Source organism: Neolamprologus brichardi, chromosome 12, assembly GCF_056152115.1.
Source record: "Neolamprologus brichardi isolate AB-2024 chromosome 12, ASM5615211v1, whole genome shotgun sequence".
Taxonomy (NCBI): Eukaryota; Metazoa; Chordata; class Actinopteri; order Cichliformes; family Cichlidae; genus Neolamprologus; species Neolamprologus brichardi.
Window position 1 is genome coordinate 15242234 of NC_142115.1, and position 21706 is coordinate 15263939.

General features: G+C 42.5%; 1 protein-coding gene across 1 annotated transcript; it reads left to right on the forward strand.

Annotated features, from left to right (window-relative positions):
- Nucleotides 1-3702: 3702 nt before the first annotated feature.
- On the forward strand, nucleotides 3703-21431 carry inpp5l (inositol polyphosphate-5-phosphatase L). Its single transcript, XM_087849028.1, has 16 exons — nucleotides 3703-3762; nucleotides 6919-6960; nucleotides 7663-7763; nucleotides 8042-8126; nucleotides 13143-13206; nucleotides 14366-14477; nucleotides 14686-14736; nucleotides 15149-15268; nucleotides 15468-15552; nucleotides 15652-15747; nucleotides 15843-15917; nucleotides 16883-16956; nucleotides 17042-17153; nucleotides 20054-20122; nucleotides 20202-20258; nucleotides 20937-21431. The coding sequence occupies exons 1-15, from the start codon at nucleotides 3703-3705 to the stop codon at nucleotides 20244-20246; spliced, it is 1191 nt and encodes a 396-aa protein (XP_087705154.1). The 3' UTR covers nucleotides 20247-20258; nucleotides 20937-21431.
- Nucleotides 21432-21706: the final 275 nt, after the last annotated feature.

A 21706-nucleotide genomic window follows, 5' to 3' on the forward strand; every position in this document is an offset into this window, starting at 1 on the left:
ACCCGTGGCTTCAACGTCATAACCCTCAGATAGATTGGGCCCAGGGCAGTGTGGGGGGATGAAGTGAGTGGTGTCACAAGCAGTGCTTACGGTCAGCTGTTCCCAATCTGACGCCGACTGTGGCGAAGGATGCTGTCTGTGCTCCTGATCTCTCTGTTGTTCCGGATGAATATCATGATCTAGCTAAAGTGTTCAGCAAGAGTTTGGCCTCATCGCTTCGGCCTCACCTTACGACTGTGGCATTGATTTGCTTCCAGGAGCTACACTGCCCACCAGCCGCCTGTACAGCCTGTCCAAGCCTGAGCGCAAGTCCATGGGGCGCTATATTACCGACTCACTCTCCGCTGGCATCAATCGACCATCCACTTCTCCGCTTGGGGCAGGATTATTTTTTGTCGAAAAGAAGGACAAATCCCTTCGCTCCTGCATTGACTTCTGTGGTCTCAACAAAATAACCACCAAGAACAGGCTATGGTGAATGACGTGCTTCGGGATTTCATTAACCACTTTGCTTTTGTGTACTTGGATGATATTCTCATTTTTTCCAAGACTCGTGAGGAGCATGTTGAACACGTCAGACTGGTGCTTCAACGGCTGTTGGAGAATCGCCTGTTCGTCAAAGGTGAGAAATGTGAATTTCTCGTCCCGACAGTGTCTTTTCTGGGATTTGTGATTGATCGGGGGCAGTTGAGAGCAGATCCTGCTAGGGTCAAGGCAGTGGTGGAGTGGCCGGAACCTAAGACCCGGAAGGCACTCCAAAAATTCTTCGGCTTTGCGAACTTCTACCGTAAGTTCATTCGTAACTTTAGCACTGTGGTGTTGCCGTTGACTACTCTCACTTCTCCTAAACAGCAGTTTGTGTGGTCACCCCAGGCCCAACAGGCTTTTGTGCAACTGAAGCTGTTGTTCTTGTCTGCCCCCATTCTCGTTCAAGCAGATTTATCTCGACCCTTCATTGTGGAAGTGGATGTGTCGGATTCTGGTGTGGGAGCAGTCCTTTCCCAACGAGTGGAAGGTAAACTCCATCCCTGCGCCTTCTTCTCCCATCGTCTTTCCCAGGCGGAGCATAATTATGATGTCGGGGATCGGGATCTCCTAGCGATCAAGTTGGCCTTGGAAGAATGGCGCCACTGGCTGGAGGGGAGTGTGCATCCGGTGCTGGTCTGGACGGACCATAAGAATCTGTCGTACCTGCAGACAGCCAAATGCCTCAATCCGCAAGCCAGGTGGGCCTTGTTTTTTACTCGTTTTGATCTTGTCATCACTTACAGGCCAGGGTCTCGTAACACCAAGCCAGATGCCCTCTCGCGCGAGTTTGCTCCCAGTGGGGAGGGGGAGGAGGAGGAGGAGAGGACTATCATCCCGGCCTGCTCTGGCAAAGGACGTCCAGGAGTATGTCGCTGCTTGTACCATCTGTGCTCAGAATAAAGTTCCTAGCTCTCCACCCTCGGGTCAGTTACGGCCACTTGCTGTCGCCAGCCGTCCATGGTCTCACATAGTGGTGGACTTTGTCACCGGCTTGCCACCATCTTCTGATAATACTGTCATACTTACCACTGTTGACCGCTTTTCCAAGGCAGCCCATTTTGTGGCCCTGGCTAAACTCCTCATCCAGCATGTTTTCCGTTTACATGGCATTCCCCATGACATTGTGTCGGACCGAGGGCCCTAGTTTACTTCCCAGGTGTGGAAGGAGTTTTCTGCGGAACTGGGGGCCCAGGTCAATTTGCTTCTGGCTTTCACCCGCAGACAAATAGTCAAGCTGAGAGGGCAAATCAGGAACTGGAGGCCATGCTCCGCTGTGTCGTCTCATCTAACCAGTCCACTTGGAGCGAGCAGTTGGCCTGGATTGAATATGCCCACACCGCCAGTACGTCAACCACAACAGGAGTGTCACCTTTTGAAGCCTCCCTGGGTCATCTACCTCCGCTTCTGTCTATCATGGAGGGTGAGCTTGACGTGCAATCTGTCCAACATCATATTCGTCGATGTCGGCGCGCCTGGAAGGCAACTAGGGTAGCCTTGCTTAGGACGGCGGAACGGAACAAGCATTTGGCAGAACAAGCGTTTGGCGGAACAAGCGTTTGGCGGAACAAGCATTTGGCGGACCGCCGCCGCACCCCGGCGCCCGCTTACCAGGTTGGCCAGAGGGTATGACTCTCGACCAGGTACATTCCCCTTCGGACTGAGTCCAAAAAGCTGTGTCCCCGCTTCATCAGGCCTTTCCCTGTTCAGTCGGTCCTCAATCCGGTGACGTTGAGGTTGTCTTTGCCCCGCAATAGGCGGATTCATGATGTATTTCATGTTTCTCAGGTGAAACCAGTCCAGACCAGCCCGTTGTGCCCACCTGCTGGGTCCCCACCACCTGCCCGGATTATCGATGGCGCACCTGCATATTCCGTAATGTGGATTACGGATGCTAGGCGCCGCGGTAGGGGCTTCTAATACTTGGTGGACTGGGAGGGGTATGGTCCGGAAGAGCGTTGCTGGATGCCGCGATCCGCTATTCTCAATGACGCTATGGTGAGAGCCGACCAGCTGTAGCCAATTATCCGCCATCTCCCGGGCTGCCTTCTTAACAGGGCGATCGAGCTTCAGTCAGCGCTAGATCATTGTGGACGGTTTTTGTGGCAGTTTACGTTGAGCTGAGGATTGTTTAATTACTCTGCGTGTGTTTGTGTGTTTGCCACTAGGAGGGAAATGGAGAGAGATCACGGGAGCTGGACCGCCACTTGGGATTACTGTTTGGAAGGAGTCACTACGTGTGTTTTCACTTCACGACTTCAAGACTTCAAGTCTTTTAGCTTCTGGCTCCACTGGATACTAAGGATAGGGAAATGTTGTTATGCTGCTGTGGTGATGAAAAGATACTGGAGAAGGCGGGCATTTCTAAAGAAAAATGACTAAAGTGGAAGTCATGCATCTGTTGGCACAGGACTGCACATTACAGTGTAGTTAATGGTGATAGCAGCAGGGTATAATCACTGATCATACAGCTAAGGGGAAGTGAGATTAAGGCAAGATATACCTGTTATATAATTTTAATACACCCTGAAGAAAAGCAACCTGCCCCAAGTGAAAAGAAGTGCTATACAGGGAGAAGATGATTAAGTTCCTCTTTTGTGTCTTTGTGATTTGCGAGTTCAAGATCCTTTCAGGTTTTTAAAAAACAAAATAAAACAAAAGCAAAACAAAAAGCAACTTTTTGTGGTGCATAAATTACATGCTGCTTCTAACACCTCCCAAATCATTGTTGTAAAAATATAATGTTCAGTGTGGTTATGGAGGGGTTGCAGTTAGTAAAAGATAGCTGTTTTGACATGTACATTAAGGCAAATATAAAAGTTCCTGGGACACTCAAATGTTTTGAGATTATCTCCAAATTATCTTATTATTTAGTGATGGTTGGTTTATCACTGATAAACATATTCTATGGAAATAGAAAGAAAAAAGCTGCGATTTGACCAAATGGATAGAAGACCATGTGGTCAGCCCATTAGAACACCGCCCACTTGCAGAAGGTTTTCCCAGGGTTTGTCAGCAGCAGATGCCCAGTCCTGGCTGCTTATAAAGCTCTCTCTTTCTCAGACACACACCTTGATAAGCTCCTGCAGAGTTTCGTATCGCAGGCCTGCATGAACGTCAGTGGTGACGCTGCTGCTGCTACTACGAAGTTTCCTTGAAACTGCTTGCGTTGTTAACATGGAAACAGTCACGAATGTGCTTCTTGTCACTGCAAACGTCGGCTCACTCTTTAATAATGTAAGTAAAATGGCATCACAATTAAAGTCACACTATAATGATGGTATAGTCACAGGATTATGTAAAAACTCTAATAGGCTCATGCATAAATAAGGCAGGGTATAGGGTATGAGGAATGCTGGGGTTTTTTAACATTAAATGGGCTCCATTGCACGGAAGAGGATTAAGGCCACTGGACGTCTTTTTGTTTGTTTTTCCAGAATTCTGAGGAAAAAGTTTAGAATCCTGAAAAAGTCTTCTCATTGTCTTATTCTGAAATCTTAGCAATGCCTTTCTTGCTGCAACTCTTCCAGTCAAACCTTCAACTCGAAGTCTTCTATTCACAGTTGAAACTAAGACTTTCTTACTACGACCGCTATTAGGCTGCGCTTGAAGCTGTTGTCCTGTGAACCGCCTATCATGCAAGCTGGTAACTCTCAGAAACATCCTCTGATTAAGCTGTGGCTTTTGATCTGCCAGACCTCTTCCTGTTAGAGTTTGTTTCTGAGTGCCTTTTGACGGTGAAGGAAACTTTACTCACTGACACCTTGACTTTCTTTGTAATTTTTCTGTAGGTTTAGAATGTTATGATGGTCTGTCTCTCTTCCACACACTACATTCTGCAGTGCAGTACTGTTCAAGTGATGGTCATGAGGGTGTGGTGCTCCGTGTTCTCTGCTCCCGTGTGTCCTCACACCCCGTGCTCGCTGTCTTCTTGTTTTCCCACGCTCCTTCTGGGGGAAGTAACAGAGGCAGCTGTCAGGACACTCAACTACAGAAAGCATACACTCACTAACTGTGGCTCACTAGGAAAATTGACTTGGAGTCTCACGCAACGATCCAGCGTCGGTGAGAGCTCAATCACACTCTTAAATAGCTCCCCTGACAAGGCTGATCAGCTGCAGGTGCGTGGCAATATCTTCAGGTGTGGCCAGCCACGTGACAGGGCCACACCTGTCAGGCCCGAAGGTGCCTGTCACCCGACCTATCAGATACAGCTGCACACACACACACACACACACACACACACACACACACACACACACACACACACACACACACACACCTGCCTTTACATACAAGCATGAAAACACAGAAACACATATTAATATTATATATATATATATTCATAATTATAATTTTAGAATTTATAATTATTTTATAAAATAAATTAATTCCTTCTAACCGAACCCACACACACAGATATAGTCTTGTGAAAAAGAAAATGCATTCTCTTTCAGTTCTAAGGTTTAATGTACTCAGTTATAACATGTAAAACAACATGTTATTATTATATGGGAAAATGTAAAAACAGTGTATCTAAAATTAAGTACACCCATATTGCTTCCATACCAGGTAAGTAGCTGCCAGGTGCTGCTAATTAAGTGGGCGTGATTAACTGATCATCAGCAAGTGTGAGCACCTTTATGAAAAAGAAGTTTTTCTAGCATATGTTAACAAAGACAGAAAGACACCAGCCATGATCTTGAAATGAAATGCAATGAAATTACACATCAGATTCTACAAGTCTCAGTTAGAATGTTAAATGTTACAACTCATGACAGTATTTTGGCCAAAATAACACCTCTGATAGACAGAGTCTCCCACCCCATGCATGTAAATGTTGCTGAACTGCAGAGCTCCTTCAGTGACAGACTGCTGCATCCTCGATGCATGAAGGAGCGTTTCCGTAGGTCCTTCCTCCCTGCAGCTGTCAGACTGTACAATCAGAACTGCTCCCAACAATCATAGATGTTTACATCAGCGCTGTAACTTGCACTATTTTATCAACCGATTCACACTATAACCAGGGTTTTTTTTTATTATTATTATTAGTCCTTTATTTATCCAGGTAAAAAATCTCATTGAGATTAAAAATCTCATTTTCAAGAGAGACCTGGCACCATGGCAAAAAATTCAAAATACACATACCACATAAGTATATAACAAGCCTCTTATCTGTATTTAATTTTATTTAATTTAACTTGGCAGCACAGCTTTGGTTTGCAAATTTACATCTCATCAAATCACAAGATTTCTCAACCAATGTCCTTAAGAAAGACCAGACCAAGATGAAGATGTTTCACCATAATCCACAGTATCACATTTGACAATAACCAAACACAGCGTATCAGCAAAGACCTCATACAAGCCGTCAAGCACAGCACAGCAGCCAGAGGTCGTGGGGACCTTGCAGTGATTGAGCCATGAACTCTACTGTATGCAAAAGTATTATACACTCAAATATAAGGCCATCTGTCTGACAGCCCAGATTGTGTCGTGCTGCAGGGCAATGACCCCAAGCAAAGCAGCTCCACATTGATTTGAGAGAGTGATAAAGTCATATAGATAATGATTACTCCTAAGTTACTCCTGCTAAACATACTCCTACAAGACATCAGATTAGTTTACCACACACTAGATCTGCATTTTGCTTTAGTTTTTGTTAAATAAATAATTCCACAGTGTAATATGTAATGTGCAGTTGTTTATGTGGGACGGTATTTAATAATTTTTGAACCTGCTAGGGGCAAAATAAACTATTTTTATTATGTCCTAGTAAGTAAAAGCTTAAAACTGAGAGAGGGTATTATTTATTTTACCATGACTGCAATATTTTTAGTCCTTTAGCTTTGAACATTTTAAATAGTTGAAGATTGGCTAACCTTTTAATTTGGTGTAGTTATGATATAAAGCAAGATTTTATAACTTTAAAATGTATTAATAAGTGGGCATGGAAATCATGGAGCAATGTAAATAAATTGTGATATCAAAATACATTGTCCACAATAATACTGCTATCATGGCACTGTGACTCTGTGATAATTGAGACATTGCAATAGCAGTGATATATGATTATATCTGTGCAAGTGAGGGAGAAAATAGCATTTAAAAGGAAAAAACATGAATTAAATATCTATTGTGTTGTCAGTGTTATGAGTTTCTTTTTCTTCACTGCAAATTGGTGAACCTCTGCTGCCTTTAGCCTCACGATCTGTGAAATTTAAATTGGGACATCACGTTATCATAGATTAAAACGGGAAAGTAAATATTGTCCATTTTTGACACCTACAAATAAATAATCTATGAAAAAAAAATCTAATTTCCAGATGTACTGAAAAAATGTGTTGATCTGAGCCCAAATTATATATGTTTGTTTATTTTTGCATTTCATAGGTCGGTGAAATTCAAAGTGAATGGTTAAAACACCTGTACAAGGTAAGCTTGAGCCTCTGCATGTTGCAATAATAATATTACAGTTTTCAGAATGTGATATTTCTGTTTTGTTTTGTTTTGTTTTGTGGAGAGTATGGCCACTTCTAGGAAGCGAAACCTGTGTTGGTTCAGGCCACTGTTCTATTATACAGTTGTAATTACTGATAGCATATCTGCATTCAAACACCATTAAAGCATATGCTTTTTAAAAAGACCAATCGAGACAAGCTGAAAGGTCAAATATTTAAGATGTGGACATACTTCAACATACAAGAAAACATTCCACTTTAAAATTGAGAGAAAGTGGCCTCTTTTTGTATAAATGGTGTTCTTTACTAGTGAGGATAAAAAGGCAGGATGATTGCCTTTATTTTATCAAATAACCAGTAAGCAAAGCTAACTACAATGTTGCTGTTTTTATTTATTAACAGGAATGATATGTGATTACCTTTTTTATACCTTAACTGCTTAAGATAACTGAACCTCTCTTTTTTAAGTATAATTTGGGGTATTTTAGTACGTTTGAGCTGCTCCTGCTCTATTTAACTTGGGCTGCATTGCAAACGCAAAATTTCTTGTATCTGACATTACAAATTAAAAGGCTTCCCTGGAGACGATCATCATTATTGACCTTCTACACCGCTCAGTGCTCTTTAGTGTAAGCATGTACGTTGCACTGAGACTTTTTGCTTTGCTTTATAACAGACTATCCAGAGCTACAAGCCACACTTCATTGCCCTGCACTTCCAGGAGGTGGGAGGAAAGGACTACAAGACAAACATGGGCCATGCAGAAGACTTCTTCTGGTAGGATTAATATGCTGATTATAATGCATTTTGCCATTTCCATTGATTCGTTGTTGTCAATGAAACAGTTTGTTATAATGTGTCAAAAAAATGAAAACCATCTACAGTTATATGTCATTTGAGAAGCGAAAACCAGTCAAGTCATTACATCTTTATTTAAAAACATAACATTAATTGATGGCTGTTTAGTTACAGTCAGAAGACTCTTAGATTGTTAGATCTGTATAGAAAGAAACCTCCATTGCAGTGATCATACTTTTTTGCTCTGCTGTTACCAGGACCCTCGAGTCCAGCGAAGAAATGAAAGACTTTGACAGGTCTTGCATTTATGTGGACAACCAGTTCAGAGGAGATAGCTTCACGGTAAGAAACACAAAAACGTCTCATACAGAGCAGTTGCTGTGTGTTAACTGGATGCAGTCAATGCATTCTGCTGGGGAAAATCAGATGTTTCTGAGAGTGACGTGACACAGTGAAACAAAAAATGTGCTTAGTGACTCAGGTATTACATTACATTATTTTTACATTAATGTTTTTGGAATGACTTTCCCACTTATCTAGCAAAAGAGAAAGAAAGGAAAAGCAACTCAAGACTTTTGCACAGTAGTGTTTTTTGTTTTTGTTTTTTTAAGTATTAACCCACACTCCTCCCAGGTGATACCCTCACACTGAACATTTGACAGTAGGGGTCAATGGCTGCATCTGCAGATTGAAGCTGTGTGAAGTCAAAAAAGGGGATACTCAGTGGCCAGGTGAGAGTAGAGACAGGACAAAGTCAATACATTTAAGTCTAGATTAAAAAAGGCAGAAGACAGAATCTAGTCACCGAAAATGGATTTAGCTACATTCTGGACCGCGTTTCCGAATGCAGTAGGTAGCGAGCTGATTGGAGACCGTAACAGCCAATCAGAATTTTTGCATCGAAGTCTGTGATTGGCAGGTTTTGTGGCACACTTATAACGGTGTACAGTGGTCCCTCGCGGTTCACCTTTCGCGGCATCGCGGTCCTGATTGGCTGTAGACCATTGTCAATCAATCTCGTGCCTTCTGTCTCCTTTATAGTACAGAATGAGAATGCATTCAGTTGTCCAATTTATATAAATATTCGATCGTTACCGGTGTGACTCTGAAATGCTGTACTATATGTTTGTACGTTTTCTCCCCAACAAACACCACAATGTCGACGAAACGTTTTGCACCGTCGTCAAAGGCACCTGCGGGTACGTTTGGTTTCATTCTGTGATACTGGTCTTATTTTTCTACGAAGGTTTGAACTTTGAGAGTGTTTAAACAAGAGAGAAAAGTGTGAAACTGTTCATGCCTGTCTGAGAAAAATGCATAAAGTGTGTAGTCCGGGTTTTTACAGCCTTAAAACATCTATAATAACTGTAAAAAATAAAGTTGGCTACTTCGAGGATTTCATCTATCGCGGGGTTTTTTGGAACATAACTCCCGCGATAAACGAGGGACCACTTTATAGAGAGTTGAGCGCGCACGAAGCAGAGATGTGAGCACGAAGACCTAGGGCAGGTCCGCAGGTATCTGTCAGCACACAGCAGAGGTCTGTGCAAGAGCAAATGCCAACAACTGAGCGAGAGGGGCTGTTATTGTGTGTGCGGTAATAGCAAATAATAGCAAACACTGAAATACATTTCTTGCACGCAGAAATAAATTTTGTCCACTCAAATTAAACTTTTCTTCGCGCAAAATAACTTTCTTCTCAAAATGCAACATTTGCGCATGCATTTCTTTTAACGTGCGATCAGAAAAGAGGCACAGAAATAAACAATACTTTGGGCTGATGTTAATAAGTGTGCGTTCATAAAACCAGTAAGTCACTATTTTTATTTCTGTTGCAGTTAATTTACCCATGTAGACACCCATTACTACTGCCTGTGTGACAGCTATGCTGTAGAAGTAAAGTAGATAGTAGCCTGGCTTCACAAGGTATTTCTAAGTTGTTTTCTGTTGTTGTGGAGAGTAATTGTTCAGAAAAGGTTTTACCTGATGCAGTTACTGTGCTAACATACGAACCTGTTCGTGCTAATAACCCCTGTGTAAACATAGCGGCATTTGATTGAGCAATTGTGTCCACTAGAGGGTGGTGTTGATTTAATCTAAATTGGCTATGAGCCATCTTGTCATGTCTTTATGATAATCTTTTCATGGTGTCTGTTTCTGTCCACGCTTAAATGGTGTTCTCTGTAGTACTTAATGTGAGAGATGCTGAACCAGTGAAAGAGATGTTTATGTTATTGTACTAATTTAAGAACCACATCCTTACCAGCTAGAGTGTGTGTTCGATGTGGGCCAGTTTTAAATAAAGTTCTTCAGCACTGTGACATAATTCCCCGTCTCTGACCGGACCTTATTACCAGGGAACAGTACAGAATCACGTTTCAGAGATAGTGGATTAGTGTGTTCACCTTCTATTGTAACCCATAAACTGAACGGTAATGTAACGACATCCATCTTTCACTTTCACAAAAGTAAAACATCACCACTTCCACGTCTAGTTGGTTGTAATGGAGGTGGAGTCAAATGGATCCACTCTCCCTGCCCAGCACGTACTCCCCATGCAAGTGTTACGACCCCCTCTGCTAGGCATCAGGGGAGGAGTAATATACACAAACCCCCAACACAAAACTGAGTAAAGAAAAAGGTTTTAATTACAAACTTTAAACAGAAAACCGACAGGGCTGTTCAACAGATCACTGGGCAAACAATTATTACATAAAGAAAGAACAGTCAAGAGTAAAAGCTAAGGGTTAACTAAGGCAAGCCAGCATCACAAAGTTCTACTCACAGCCAGCTAGCAGCTTAAAACTCTAATCAGGCTAAGTTCAAGCATGCACCAAGGTTTGACAAAGTTCAGCAATATGAACAAGTTCAACAAAGATTGAAGAGGGAGGCACGAAGGGCAAACTGCATGTTCAGTCCTAAGCAGCAGCCACTGAGTGAAGGACCTCCAGCCTTTTGTAGCCACAGGTGGGCACGATCAGCCACTGATTGCCTCTTGGAGCATCACGGGATCCCCGGGCAGCCAATCGTCCGTGTGGTCTGGCACACTTCATTCTGCATAAGAGAGGGTTGGCACGGGTCTCCCAGTAACCAATCACACACAAGTCATGGCACACATGGATTTGCATGAACACAAAAAGGCAGTCTCACTCCCTCCAAGTCCCAGGGCCGTAACAGCAAGGGAAGCAAACTCTGTCGGGGATACCTGCCTTGGCACAACACATCCTTGCACAACAACCTTGTGTTGCAGCCAATGAAACTCTTCCTCCTTTGCCCCCGGTACCAGGTGTGCTGGGGCACAAGCTGTTCATACCTTTTAAATGGTTTTAATTTTCTGTCTTCATTGATTTTACATTGCACGATTAATCAGATAAGAGGAGCAGGGAGTTAGTACATTTAAAATTGTCAGCCCCACGTCAGGGATGATTGGGTACTGAAGTGTGCGTGTCTGAGAAACAGAAACGCACACTTCAGGGTCCTTTTGGAAATATTTTAGTATTATTATTGTTGTTGTTGTTGTTATTTGCCTGTGCCATTTGTCACTTTAGCAATCAGAATTGTTGTCTTAAGGCCAGCCAAGAAAAACAGGGGAACGGGGGGACAGTAAGAGAAGACACTGAGAGAATCCGTTGGATCACCTGTTAAAACAAGAAAAAAGAAAACAAACAAGAGAACAACACAATATAGAGATCAAAGCAACAACTAGATATGTATAAGTAACAGTAAATACTAAATATTGAATGTTATTGAGCAGCACGCAAGGCCAACAGCGCAAAATATGCTTTAAGATAGCATACAAGGAAGATATAGTTTGTGTGTGTGAGCACCCGTGTGTACACCTGTGTGCATGAGTGCGCTTGAGTTCAAAAGGTTTCTCCATGTAACAATCTGCTAGAGCAGCGGTCCCCAAACCCCGGGCCTCGGACCGGTACCGGTCCGTGAGTCGTTTGGTACTGGCCGTGAGAGTTGAGGCTCAGGTGTGAAATGTATAGTTTTCAGGGTTTTTATTGGTTTTCAGCATTATTTTGTTATCGTTTTTATCGTTAACTCGGTTTTCCTGGGTCTTTTCACGTGTGTTATGAATAAATCTTCTTTTTTTCGGTACCGATACTAGTTTTATTTTGTTGTATTTATCTGCGACACCTTAAAGGCCGGTCCGTGAAAATATTGTCGGGCATAAACCGGTCCGTGGCGCAAAAAAGGTTGGGGACCGCTGTGCTAGAGGGTGTGGGAAGCCATAGCCCTGCCCCCCAGAGCATGAAGCAGCCATGGAGAAGACCCAGGCCCCAGACATCCAGAGGCCCTCCAGAGTGCGAAAGCCCAAAGAGGACCACTGGAGAGGCAAGTGCACCACATTCCCAGAAAGAGCTGAGGAGAGCACCAGATGTGGGGTCACCTGCAGCCACGGTGCAGATGCCACAGGTGGCTGCGGCGATGAGCCCGCAGGCCATGCCGGCAGACAGTCATGCCAGAGCAGATCGAGCCCCAGTCCTAGGGAACCCCACCCCCCAGATAGGGTCCGACCGGGCCAGGGGCACCAGGCCTCACCAAGCAGCCAGCGGGAGTATGCGGGGTACATACCTGAGCGCCCAGCCCCGGACACTGAGAACCACCAAAGGTTCTGAGAGCTGAGGGCATCAGTTTGACATAGACAAACCGGCACACACAGACACAAGCATACATTCCCACCCTCATGCACATAAATACAAATACTCAGCACTCGTGCAACGTGGAGACAAACAGAAATGAACACTATACACCCTTTCACACTTCCCAAACATACTCTACACTCCGAGGTACAGGTACCACCGCCCCCAGGGGGGCAATGAGCCCCCAGAGCCAGGAGATGTTACCCTTTTCCCTGGGGTGGAGGGACGGACTGCCCTCGGCCTGGCAGCCACAGGGATGGCCCAGCGTCCCAGACCCCGACCAGACTGCCAACTCCTCCCAACCCCCTGCCCCGATCGTGTACAGAGAATGGGGGTGTGAAGACCCCACACCTTACTCAGCCCGCTCATATGTCATGTTGATGTGTAATGTTCTAAAGTGCATTTAAAACACAGAAGTGGCATGGTGCTTCCTGCCAGAAAGCAGTAGGTGTCAGCACAGCCCCTCCCGCCCCTCCTGGGGCACCGGCCCCAGGAAAGACTATTATTTAAAGTTTGTGTTTTCGGAGAGTAACAATGCACTGTGTCACGCATTCAAACTAAAAGCATACCAAATGTTCTTGCTTTCTTTGAAGAGGATCAATGAAACCAAAAGCCTCTGCAGAACGATTACAAGTCCAGTTTTACTATGATTTTTTTTAAGTGGTTTACCTGAAACTGAGTGTAACTGCTATATCTTTTCTATCCACAGGCTTTGGGGAACATGTACTTCATCCACAAGACACTGAACAATATACAACAGTATGACTTTCATGGTAAAACACCACAACGCTCACATACATTTTTTATTTCATCATTCATCATGTTGTGCTTCTTTTCCAAACAGAAAACCCACCACTGCACCAATGGTTATTACTCCATGCAATGCTTTGATAAAAATCAACCCGCCTTTGGTGCAGTCGGTTCTGCTGTTGCCAGTGTTGGGAAGGTTACTTTTAAAATGTATTCCACTTCCGTTACTCAATGAGAATAACGTTATTCTCATTGAGTAACGTATATTCTGAATACTTTGGATTACTTAATATATTATCATGCTTTTTACAACTACATCAATTCACTATTGCTGTGTGATTTATTTCTATTACTGAAGGTTACTCGCCATACCAATACCAACTAGACTTTTAGATCTTGATATAAAATTAGTAACAGTAGGGCTACATTCTTTAGGGCTATGCCTGTAACACTCTGCCTATTGCCTTCCTGTTAAATAATGTTTTGAATAATAATTTTTTTAAATAATAATATTTTTTTAAAAAATCTTCCTCATTATGCGGGCCGCAAGTAGAGGTGACATGGGCCGCGAGATTGAGACACAGGCATTAGAGCCTCTTAATGCCTGTTTTGTTTGGGTTTCCATCATCATGGAATTACCAAAAATAGAGAAACAGGAAAATGTAATCCATTTATTTCAACAAAGTAACTGTATTCTGAATATCACCTTTTTAAATGGTAACTGTAATGGAATACAGTTACTCATATTTTGTATTTTAAATATGTTATGCCGGTACATGTATTCCTCCCCAACACTGGCTGTTGCAAAATCCTTGTCAGTGCTTAATCGTTAGACATTTCTCTGGCAAACTGTGCTGACAGTTACAAGGCTACTACTCCTATTTACAAAGAACTCAAATTTAAAGTGGAGCTGCTGTTTTGTTGTTGCATAGTCCAGTCACGTTAGGCACTAAAAAGCTCCTCAGAAAAGCTTATGGAAGGACCAAAACCATCCCGAAGACACCACGAAGCTCGGTCACGAAGCAGCTTGAAACAATTGTTGCACGCCGAACACAGTCTAATGGCCCGCTTATAGATTTGCTCATCATGCCCCTCTCATGAGGTTAACACCAGTTTATTGATTGCTGTTTGCATGTTTTCTCACTCTTTTACATGTCACCTACTTGGCTCTGCCTCTCACAGTTGAGGATTTTATACCAGTGTTGGGGAAGAACAGGTATATGGGCTCTCTGGACAGGGTCACCACCGTGGAGAAACAAAAACTCCCAAAGAGTTTCTGTCCTGATGTGAGTATGTATGCATGACTGTGCATCTGGGTATGCCTGTCGGGAGGGGCAAACATGGGCCAAAGGAGATGTTGGGACAAATGAGTCTACTGGGGCTTTCGGGGGGCCGTCTGCCTGCTCTGACAGGGTGATGAGACAAATTATGTGCAAGAATCAATAATTATCAATTTAGCCCTTTAAAGACACAGCTCACTGCTGTTTAGTGACTCACTCCAGAAAGTGGTCCAGAAAGGGCTTCATGAGGGCCCGCTGGATTATACACAACCAGTACGTAACAAACCTTCACCGTGATGCACCAGCAGGGTTGAACACACTTTCATGTGTGGCTGTTTGGTGACGTTTTTGGAAAATACAATTCTCCTCTTTACTTCACTGGTTAAACTCACAGTATATAAATAATGTAATGTGGTGCTCTGTTGTGAGCTTAGACTCAGCATGTTATAGGATGGTGGGCAGGGTTTTAATTTCATTAGCAAAGATGTTTTCAAAACCCTAAATTGTAAATTAGATATTCCTACAATGAACTTTGATAAATCTCACAGTGCTGCTGCATCAGTCTGTGTTTCCAGTGAATGGTGCCTGTTGTCAAGGTTGGAGTTATCAGATTGTTTCCCGTTTTTTTCCCCTCCATCTGCCACAACTCACCTTTTGCCTGTGTGTGTCGGGGTTGTTTTCACAGAGGTCTAGACCTGGTAAATGTCCACCTGTTCCATGATGCCTCTAACCTCATTGCCTGCAACTCCAGTCCTTCCATTTACTCAGCCAACCGCAATAACGCTCTCAGATATGTCATCAGCAGGTGAGACTAGCAGCTGCACACTACTGTATGAAAACATAATATTCAAAATCTGCTATCATGTAGCTCCTCTTATCCAGTGAATTAGCATTTTAACAGAATCAACAGAAACATGTATGAGAATTTCCACACATACAAAGTACATTGGGATTAAGAATTAAAACCCTGTGTTATGGCTTAAGGTATTTTTTTTTTTTTCCAGAGCATCAGACAATCGGCAAACCGTGCTGCCTTTCTTTGTGTTTGGAGATTTGAACTTCCGTCTGGATACATTTAGCCTGGTCCAGGTATTCAACAGCATTCATTTTTCCCAAAGTTCAAGTGTTGCAATCGTGTACCAGTCTGTAATTTTGACATAAACCCTCTCGTTTGTGTTTTTTGACCAGGATTTGTCCACTGCTGCCGATGTGCAGACGGTGAAGAAGGACAGCAGTAACGAAGTGCAGAGAATCATATATGAAGAAAAGGATAACGACCACCAGGTGATTGAAACGAGAGAATCTCGTTTCAAAAAAGAAAGAAAAGCCAGAATTATCTGCTTCAAAAGTTACTTTCTCTGCCTCCTTTTCACCTCTAGGTTCTGCTTCGAATTGAGGAGAAGCTTTTCGCCTACCTGCACCAGGCGGTTTTCAGAGAGGACAATGGCAGAGCAGTAAGAACACAATCTCACCTTTCACCCATAAAGATATCATCAGTTGCACTACTGAGAAACTCAGGGGAAACTTAGGCTACATCCACACTAGCCCGGATAGATTTGAAAACAGTGTTTTCGTCTGAAAACCCTCCACACTCTTCAGTCGATTTCACAGAGTTCACAGAGCTGTGCGTCCACATTGAAATGGCCGAAAATGCTTATGTTCCAGTCCTGCACATGGGCAAAAGCGAGTGAGAATTAAAGAATTTGAAGAAAAGCTATCTGGAGCATGTACAAACTGATATTAATCTTTTTTAGGGCTGTCAAAATTGAGTGCAATCAAACAACTGCTGTATAATGCCCTCCGCTATCTTTGTTTAATTGGTCACTGACTGCATCACATGACTAAAATGCATCATCGTTTTAGAAAGTCTGTGTTTTCGAGTGTCCACACTGCAACGGGACAGCTACGTTTTAAAATGTATGCGTTTTCGAGAGGGTTTTCAAAACACTGCGTTTTTCCTTGGGGAAAACGCCATCTCAGTGTGGACGGGAGGCCAAAACGGAGAGAAAACAATGCATTTTTAAACGAAAACGCATTAGTGTGGACATAGCCTTAGTTTGACCTCTCTTCACAGATTTTACATTAGATTCCATCAGCAGGAATGTCTTGATGCATTCTCAATCATCCAGGAGAGTAAATCTCCAAAAGTTGATTCTGTTCATCTGGACGTAGCGTTTTGTGGGAGAAACATTTCGTCACTCATCCAAGTGACTTCTTCAGTCTCAGTTCTCAGACTGAAGAAGTCTGAGCAGGAATACTTCATAGAAATGACAGCGCAGTAAACACAAAAAGGGAGAAACATTAGTAGCAGTAACCCAAATTATCCCCCATGTTAAATCTGCACTCGCTCACATCATGCTTGTTTTTCATGTGCTGACGTTTGTAGTCATTTGTAACCGTAATGGCTTCTGTCCCTCAGCTTTTGAAGTATGACAAAGAAGTTGCAGCCTTCCATGATGTTATTAGGGAAGAGGACATCAAGTTTCCACCAAGGTCTGTAACTCTGCCACTTGCTGCAAATTTCTGCCATTTACTTTTCATGCTTTAAGAATTTGTTCCCCTCTTGTCTTGTGCTCAGCTACCCATACAGTGAAGAGCATGCTAAACCAACCCAGTACATGAACACTCGCTGTCCTGCCTGGTGTGATCGCATCCTTATGTCACATACAGCCCAAGATTTAATCCACAGGGTGAGTCTTTGCACAATCACATCATTTCTTGATGACAAACATGAACACAATTTGATATAATATGTGAGTTAGCATGACGTGTTAAGGAAGCACTTTGACAAGCTAGCCAACATTTCCAGTCAATGTGTTTTAGCAGTAGCATTAGTTAGCAATATTTTAAGGTTAACCAACTATGCTGCATGACTCTGACTCTGGTTAGTTTGTAAACCTTTGCTGATAGTGATGGGTTAATTTATCAGCCAGAGCAGCTCTAGGGGTTTAAATAAATTAGCTAAAACAATCTATTTGGAATAGTGTTTTGCTGAAATATGGGGCTTGCTGCCTATGTTTGCAGGAAAGCTAATGTTAGTGAACATTAACCAGTGTTGCTAACACGAGTCAAGTGTGGAAGTGCCTTAAACCTGCATTCTACCTGATAGCCACCAGATGGTGATAGCTGTGGTTGCAAAAAGACTTCCCATTTGGTTCTTTAGCCGTCAGAATTGTTCCCTGAAGACCAACAAGGATACCCAATGGATTTACTTTGCCAAATGGATCATCACGGCTTTGCCGTATTGGTCCATTTGATCAACCTTTGTTGTTATTATTTATTTTATTTTATTTTCAGTTGTTACAGACGGGACAGACGTGACTGAGGGATAGGAAAGGGAGAAAGAAAGATGAAGGAAAAGAAAAACAGAAGGGAAGAGGGACAGTGAGAAAGGGCACTTAAAAAGAGAAAGAAGAGAAAAAAATCTCCTGGATCACCTGTTGAGAGAAAAAGAAGAGAAAACAAGCACACAAAAAACCAGAGCAACATACTAAACACAACACCATCACGTTAATCTGGTTAAGTGTAAACAGCAGTAAATACTAAATATTGAATATTGTTGTGTAGCAAGCAGGACCGACAGCTCACAATGTGCTTGGAAATAGCAGCCAATAAAGGTGTAGTTTATGTCTATGAACAGTGAACACCCGTGTGCACACCTGTGTGGATCAGCGCGCTTGTATTCAAAAGGTTTCCCCATGTAACGGTCATACCGTTTTGAATTTGAGAATTATTTGTAGTTTAAAACTGCATGCTCATTGGCTAACAAATTGTCAATCACAAGTCATTAGACAATGAACGAGCTTCACATACTTTTTTTTCCTTGTCTTGTTTGTGAATCTGTGTTGTGTTGGGAGATGGTCATTAGTTGAAGTTAGTGGGCTCGTTTCTAAAAAAAATGTTGGGTAGTCTTAAGACTTTTACAAAGAAATCTGCACACAGGGTGTTAGAGGACACAGAGGAAGTCAGGGAGGATATAATTTTGTTCATACTACACAGTGCTCTAGAGTGCCACTAATTTGCTTGCACATGCAACCTAATTTCTCAATGGTGTGATTAAAAAAAATTGTAGGTCGAACCAGTGCGACCAGCTGTTCGAGTAAAAAAAAAAAAATCTCTGCAACTTTGAAAAACTCTCCATGTCAATAACAGACACACATTACGCCCATATCCTGGTCTAAACCAATCAGAGATAGTCAAGGGCAGGACCTCTCTGATTGGCCGTGGTCCAGATATTCCTATAGGCCTACGTGTTAGTACTTTTGAAAGTGCAGGCGAATAGAGAAGGGTGTGAAGCCTAGGCCCTATAGAAGTGGATGTAGCTGTGGGTAATGAGAAAAGATGAAAAGAATGATTGATAACTTTTTCGTTAAGTTAAGGCTTGATCCGTCTGAAATTCATAGCCAGTGCTCTGACATACCATCAACCTCTCAGTTTATGTTTAACACTGGTTCGGAGACAGCATAAGATAATGAGCCACATATGATAGACTCCAAGCCAGAGCCCGCTGAAAGTAAAAGAGGGAAGGTGTATACAGTTTGAAGAGAGTGGCTTAAACAGTTTCCCTGGCTAAGATACAGTCAAGCTGCATGCACTATTTACTGTGGTGCAGTGGCAGTTTTTGATACGGGCGATATGGGCCATCGCCCAGAGCAGCATGGTGGGCATTGGCCAGAAAAAGTTTCTTGCACCCATGCTGCCCCAACATCATGCCAGCACATTTTTGTGATTGCATAGGCACCAGTCAGTTTTCTATTGCCCATTTGCTGGGAGTAAGGGCGCCCTCTTTTTGCGAGGTGCACCTGCTGCTTGCCACACAGGGAGGAGAGGGGCGGAGCAGCGGGGGATTCTCTGGCTGGCTGGAGCAGCATCTAATAACCAGCTTAGAAAATAAAACAAAATAAAAACAAACCAACAAAGACAATAGCACCAGACATCATGATATAGACTTATTGCACTGATGTTTTTTCTAAATTCTATCATGCACATATAGGTGAAAAGTGAGTGTGAGAGCCCTCGGTGCATCTGCTTGCTGCTGTGCTGAAGTCTCACACACAACTCTTCGAAAGGGGAGGGGGCAGGGTGCTTCCAAACAGAGCATGTTTCATTGATAATTTTGTCAGTCCTAGCACATGATGTATTAATTATTTTTTTCATGAGGCACTTTTAATTTAGATTTTCTTTTATTGAATTTATCTTTAGATGTTTTAAATTTAAATTTCAGCTCAGTGAAGCACTTTAAGCACAAGCACTTTTTTGTGCTTTGGGTGCACCTAAATTTTGTGCTGGTGCACCTTAAGTGTCTTAGGTGGACCAGTGCAACCGTGGCAAAAAGTTAGTCTAGAGCCCTGCTACATGACACTTTGCTCACACACTGCCAATTTAAAAAAAGTATTTAACACTTGAGCACAGTTTTACATTCGTGCACACATACTGTATAACCTTTAATATGTAATGTGATGTAAATCCACTATGAACATAATCCAGCCCAGACAAATGCGATACTCAACATTTAACTTAACATGATTTAAGAAGAATCTGTTGGTTATGTTTACATATAAATGATCTTCAAGTTCATTCTTCTTTTCAGAGAGACGATGGTGAGAAGAGTGTCGTTTACAACACAATGGGTCCTAATGTCTGTATGGGAGATCATAAGGTAACAGATTACATAAGCAGTGTGTTGTGCACATCAGCCATGTGGACTGACTCTGATGTGTTTTGTTTTTCTTCTGTAGCCTGTGTTCTTGTCCTTCTCACTGAAGACAAATGACCACATCTGATACTTCTAAATGGTAAGAAATTTCACTAAGTGTGTGTGTGTGTGTGTGTGTGTGTGTGTGTGTGTGTGTGTGTGTTCGTATTCTGTACTGCATGTGCAAGTGCAGCTGAGTCGATGTGGTAATTCCAGTGAATGGATTCAGTGCGAGAGAGTGAGCACAGTAATCTTTCTCTGGTCCCTGGAGAGCCATAACCCTACTGGCCCAGTGGAGTCGGGATATGAACTAAGACTAATGCGTGCGGACATAAGCGATTCTTTGGAGTGCATCGTAGTTGGAGTGCAGGCGATCTGCACCTTTGCTGATCTATGTCTATTGAATCTTCCTCACTGTCACTGTGGCTACACATTAGGTTTAATGCTGGCCTGCTTTTTATTAATTACCACATGGATGGCTGGCCGGAGACACATTCATTGTGCGGGGCATTTTTACGGCCATTTTTATGGCCATGATTTTGTTTTGCTGCCATTTCAATTTATTTTTTTAAGGAAGAACTGCCTTTTCATGATTGTCCTTCTTCACAATGGGAGTGCTTGAAGAGGCTACAACTATCTTCTTTTGTGTTTTTGACACAGGTTTAGCCTACTGCTAGTATTTTTAGGCTACATTTTAGCTCTTGCAAGGTGTGTTCATAAACATGTTGTTTATGTAACCGTTGTTTGTTTGTGAAGTAATGCCTTGTGTCTTGTCTAGGCTTCGCTGCCTCCGTCCTGATTGGGTGCTGCTGCCTAAATCAAGTCAATCAGCAAAGCCCTGTATGCCTGGGAAGCTGTACTTCTGGCCATTTTGACTGCTCATACTCACTCATTGGGTTTTGGAGGCTTAAATGCCTTTGAGTTGTATTTTTAGCCTCACGTGACTTTGTTTAGACTGTCTTTGTAGGGTAGAGCTGCCTTTAATTTGTTATCCCTAATTTTCTCCTGTTTATGTGGTGATTCGGTAGGTTATTTTTGTAGGGTGTATATTTTGTTTTATTTGGAATTAAGCAAGTTAACTTTTAATTTCTTTTTAGGGATGTTGTGTTTGTAATATTGGCCTTAGCTTTCCTTAAACTTAAATGTCAATCTGAACCAAACCGAGATTTAAACTAGCAGAAAATAAACATTTAACAAAATAATCTTATTAAAAATTATTTTCTTGATATTTAATCTGTGTATTAATAAATATACTATAAACAATGTTAATGTAACTAAAATAGTTGGTGAAATGAAGGAATAAAAAGCTAAAACTCACTTTTGAGAAGTACATGAAGTTTGATCCATGCTTAATAAACTTAAGCTTAAAGTGAACTCTCCAAGTTGCCTCATCTATTTGTCAGAGAGTTGCAGTCAGCTTTGTTTGCTAAGCAGCTTCAAAAACGTATCTTGCAGGTGTGACTCACACAGTTATTGTGTATGCTCTTCATCAGTAACCAGCAGCTCATTTGCTGTGAAACATAAACTTTCTGTTCTCCCTCTCTTATC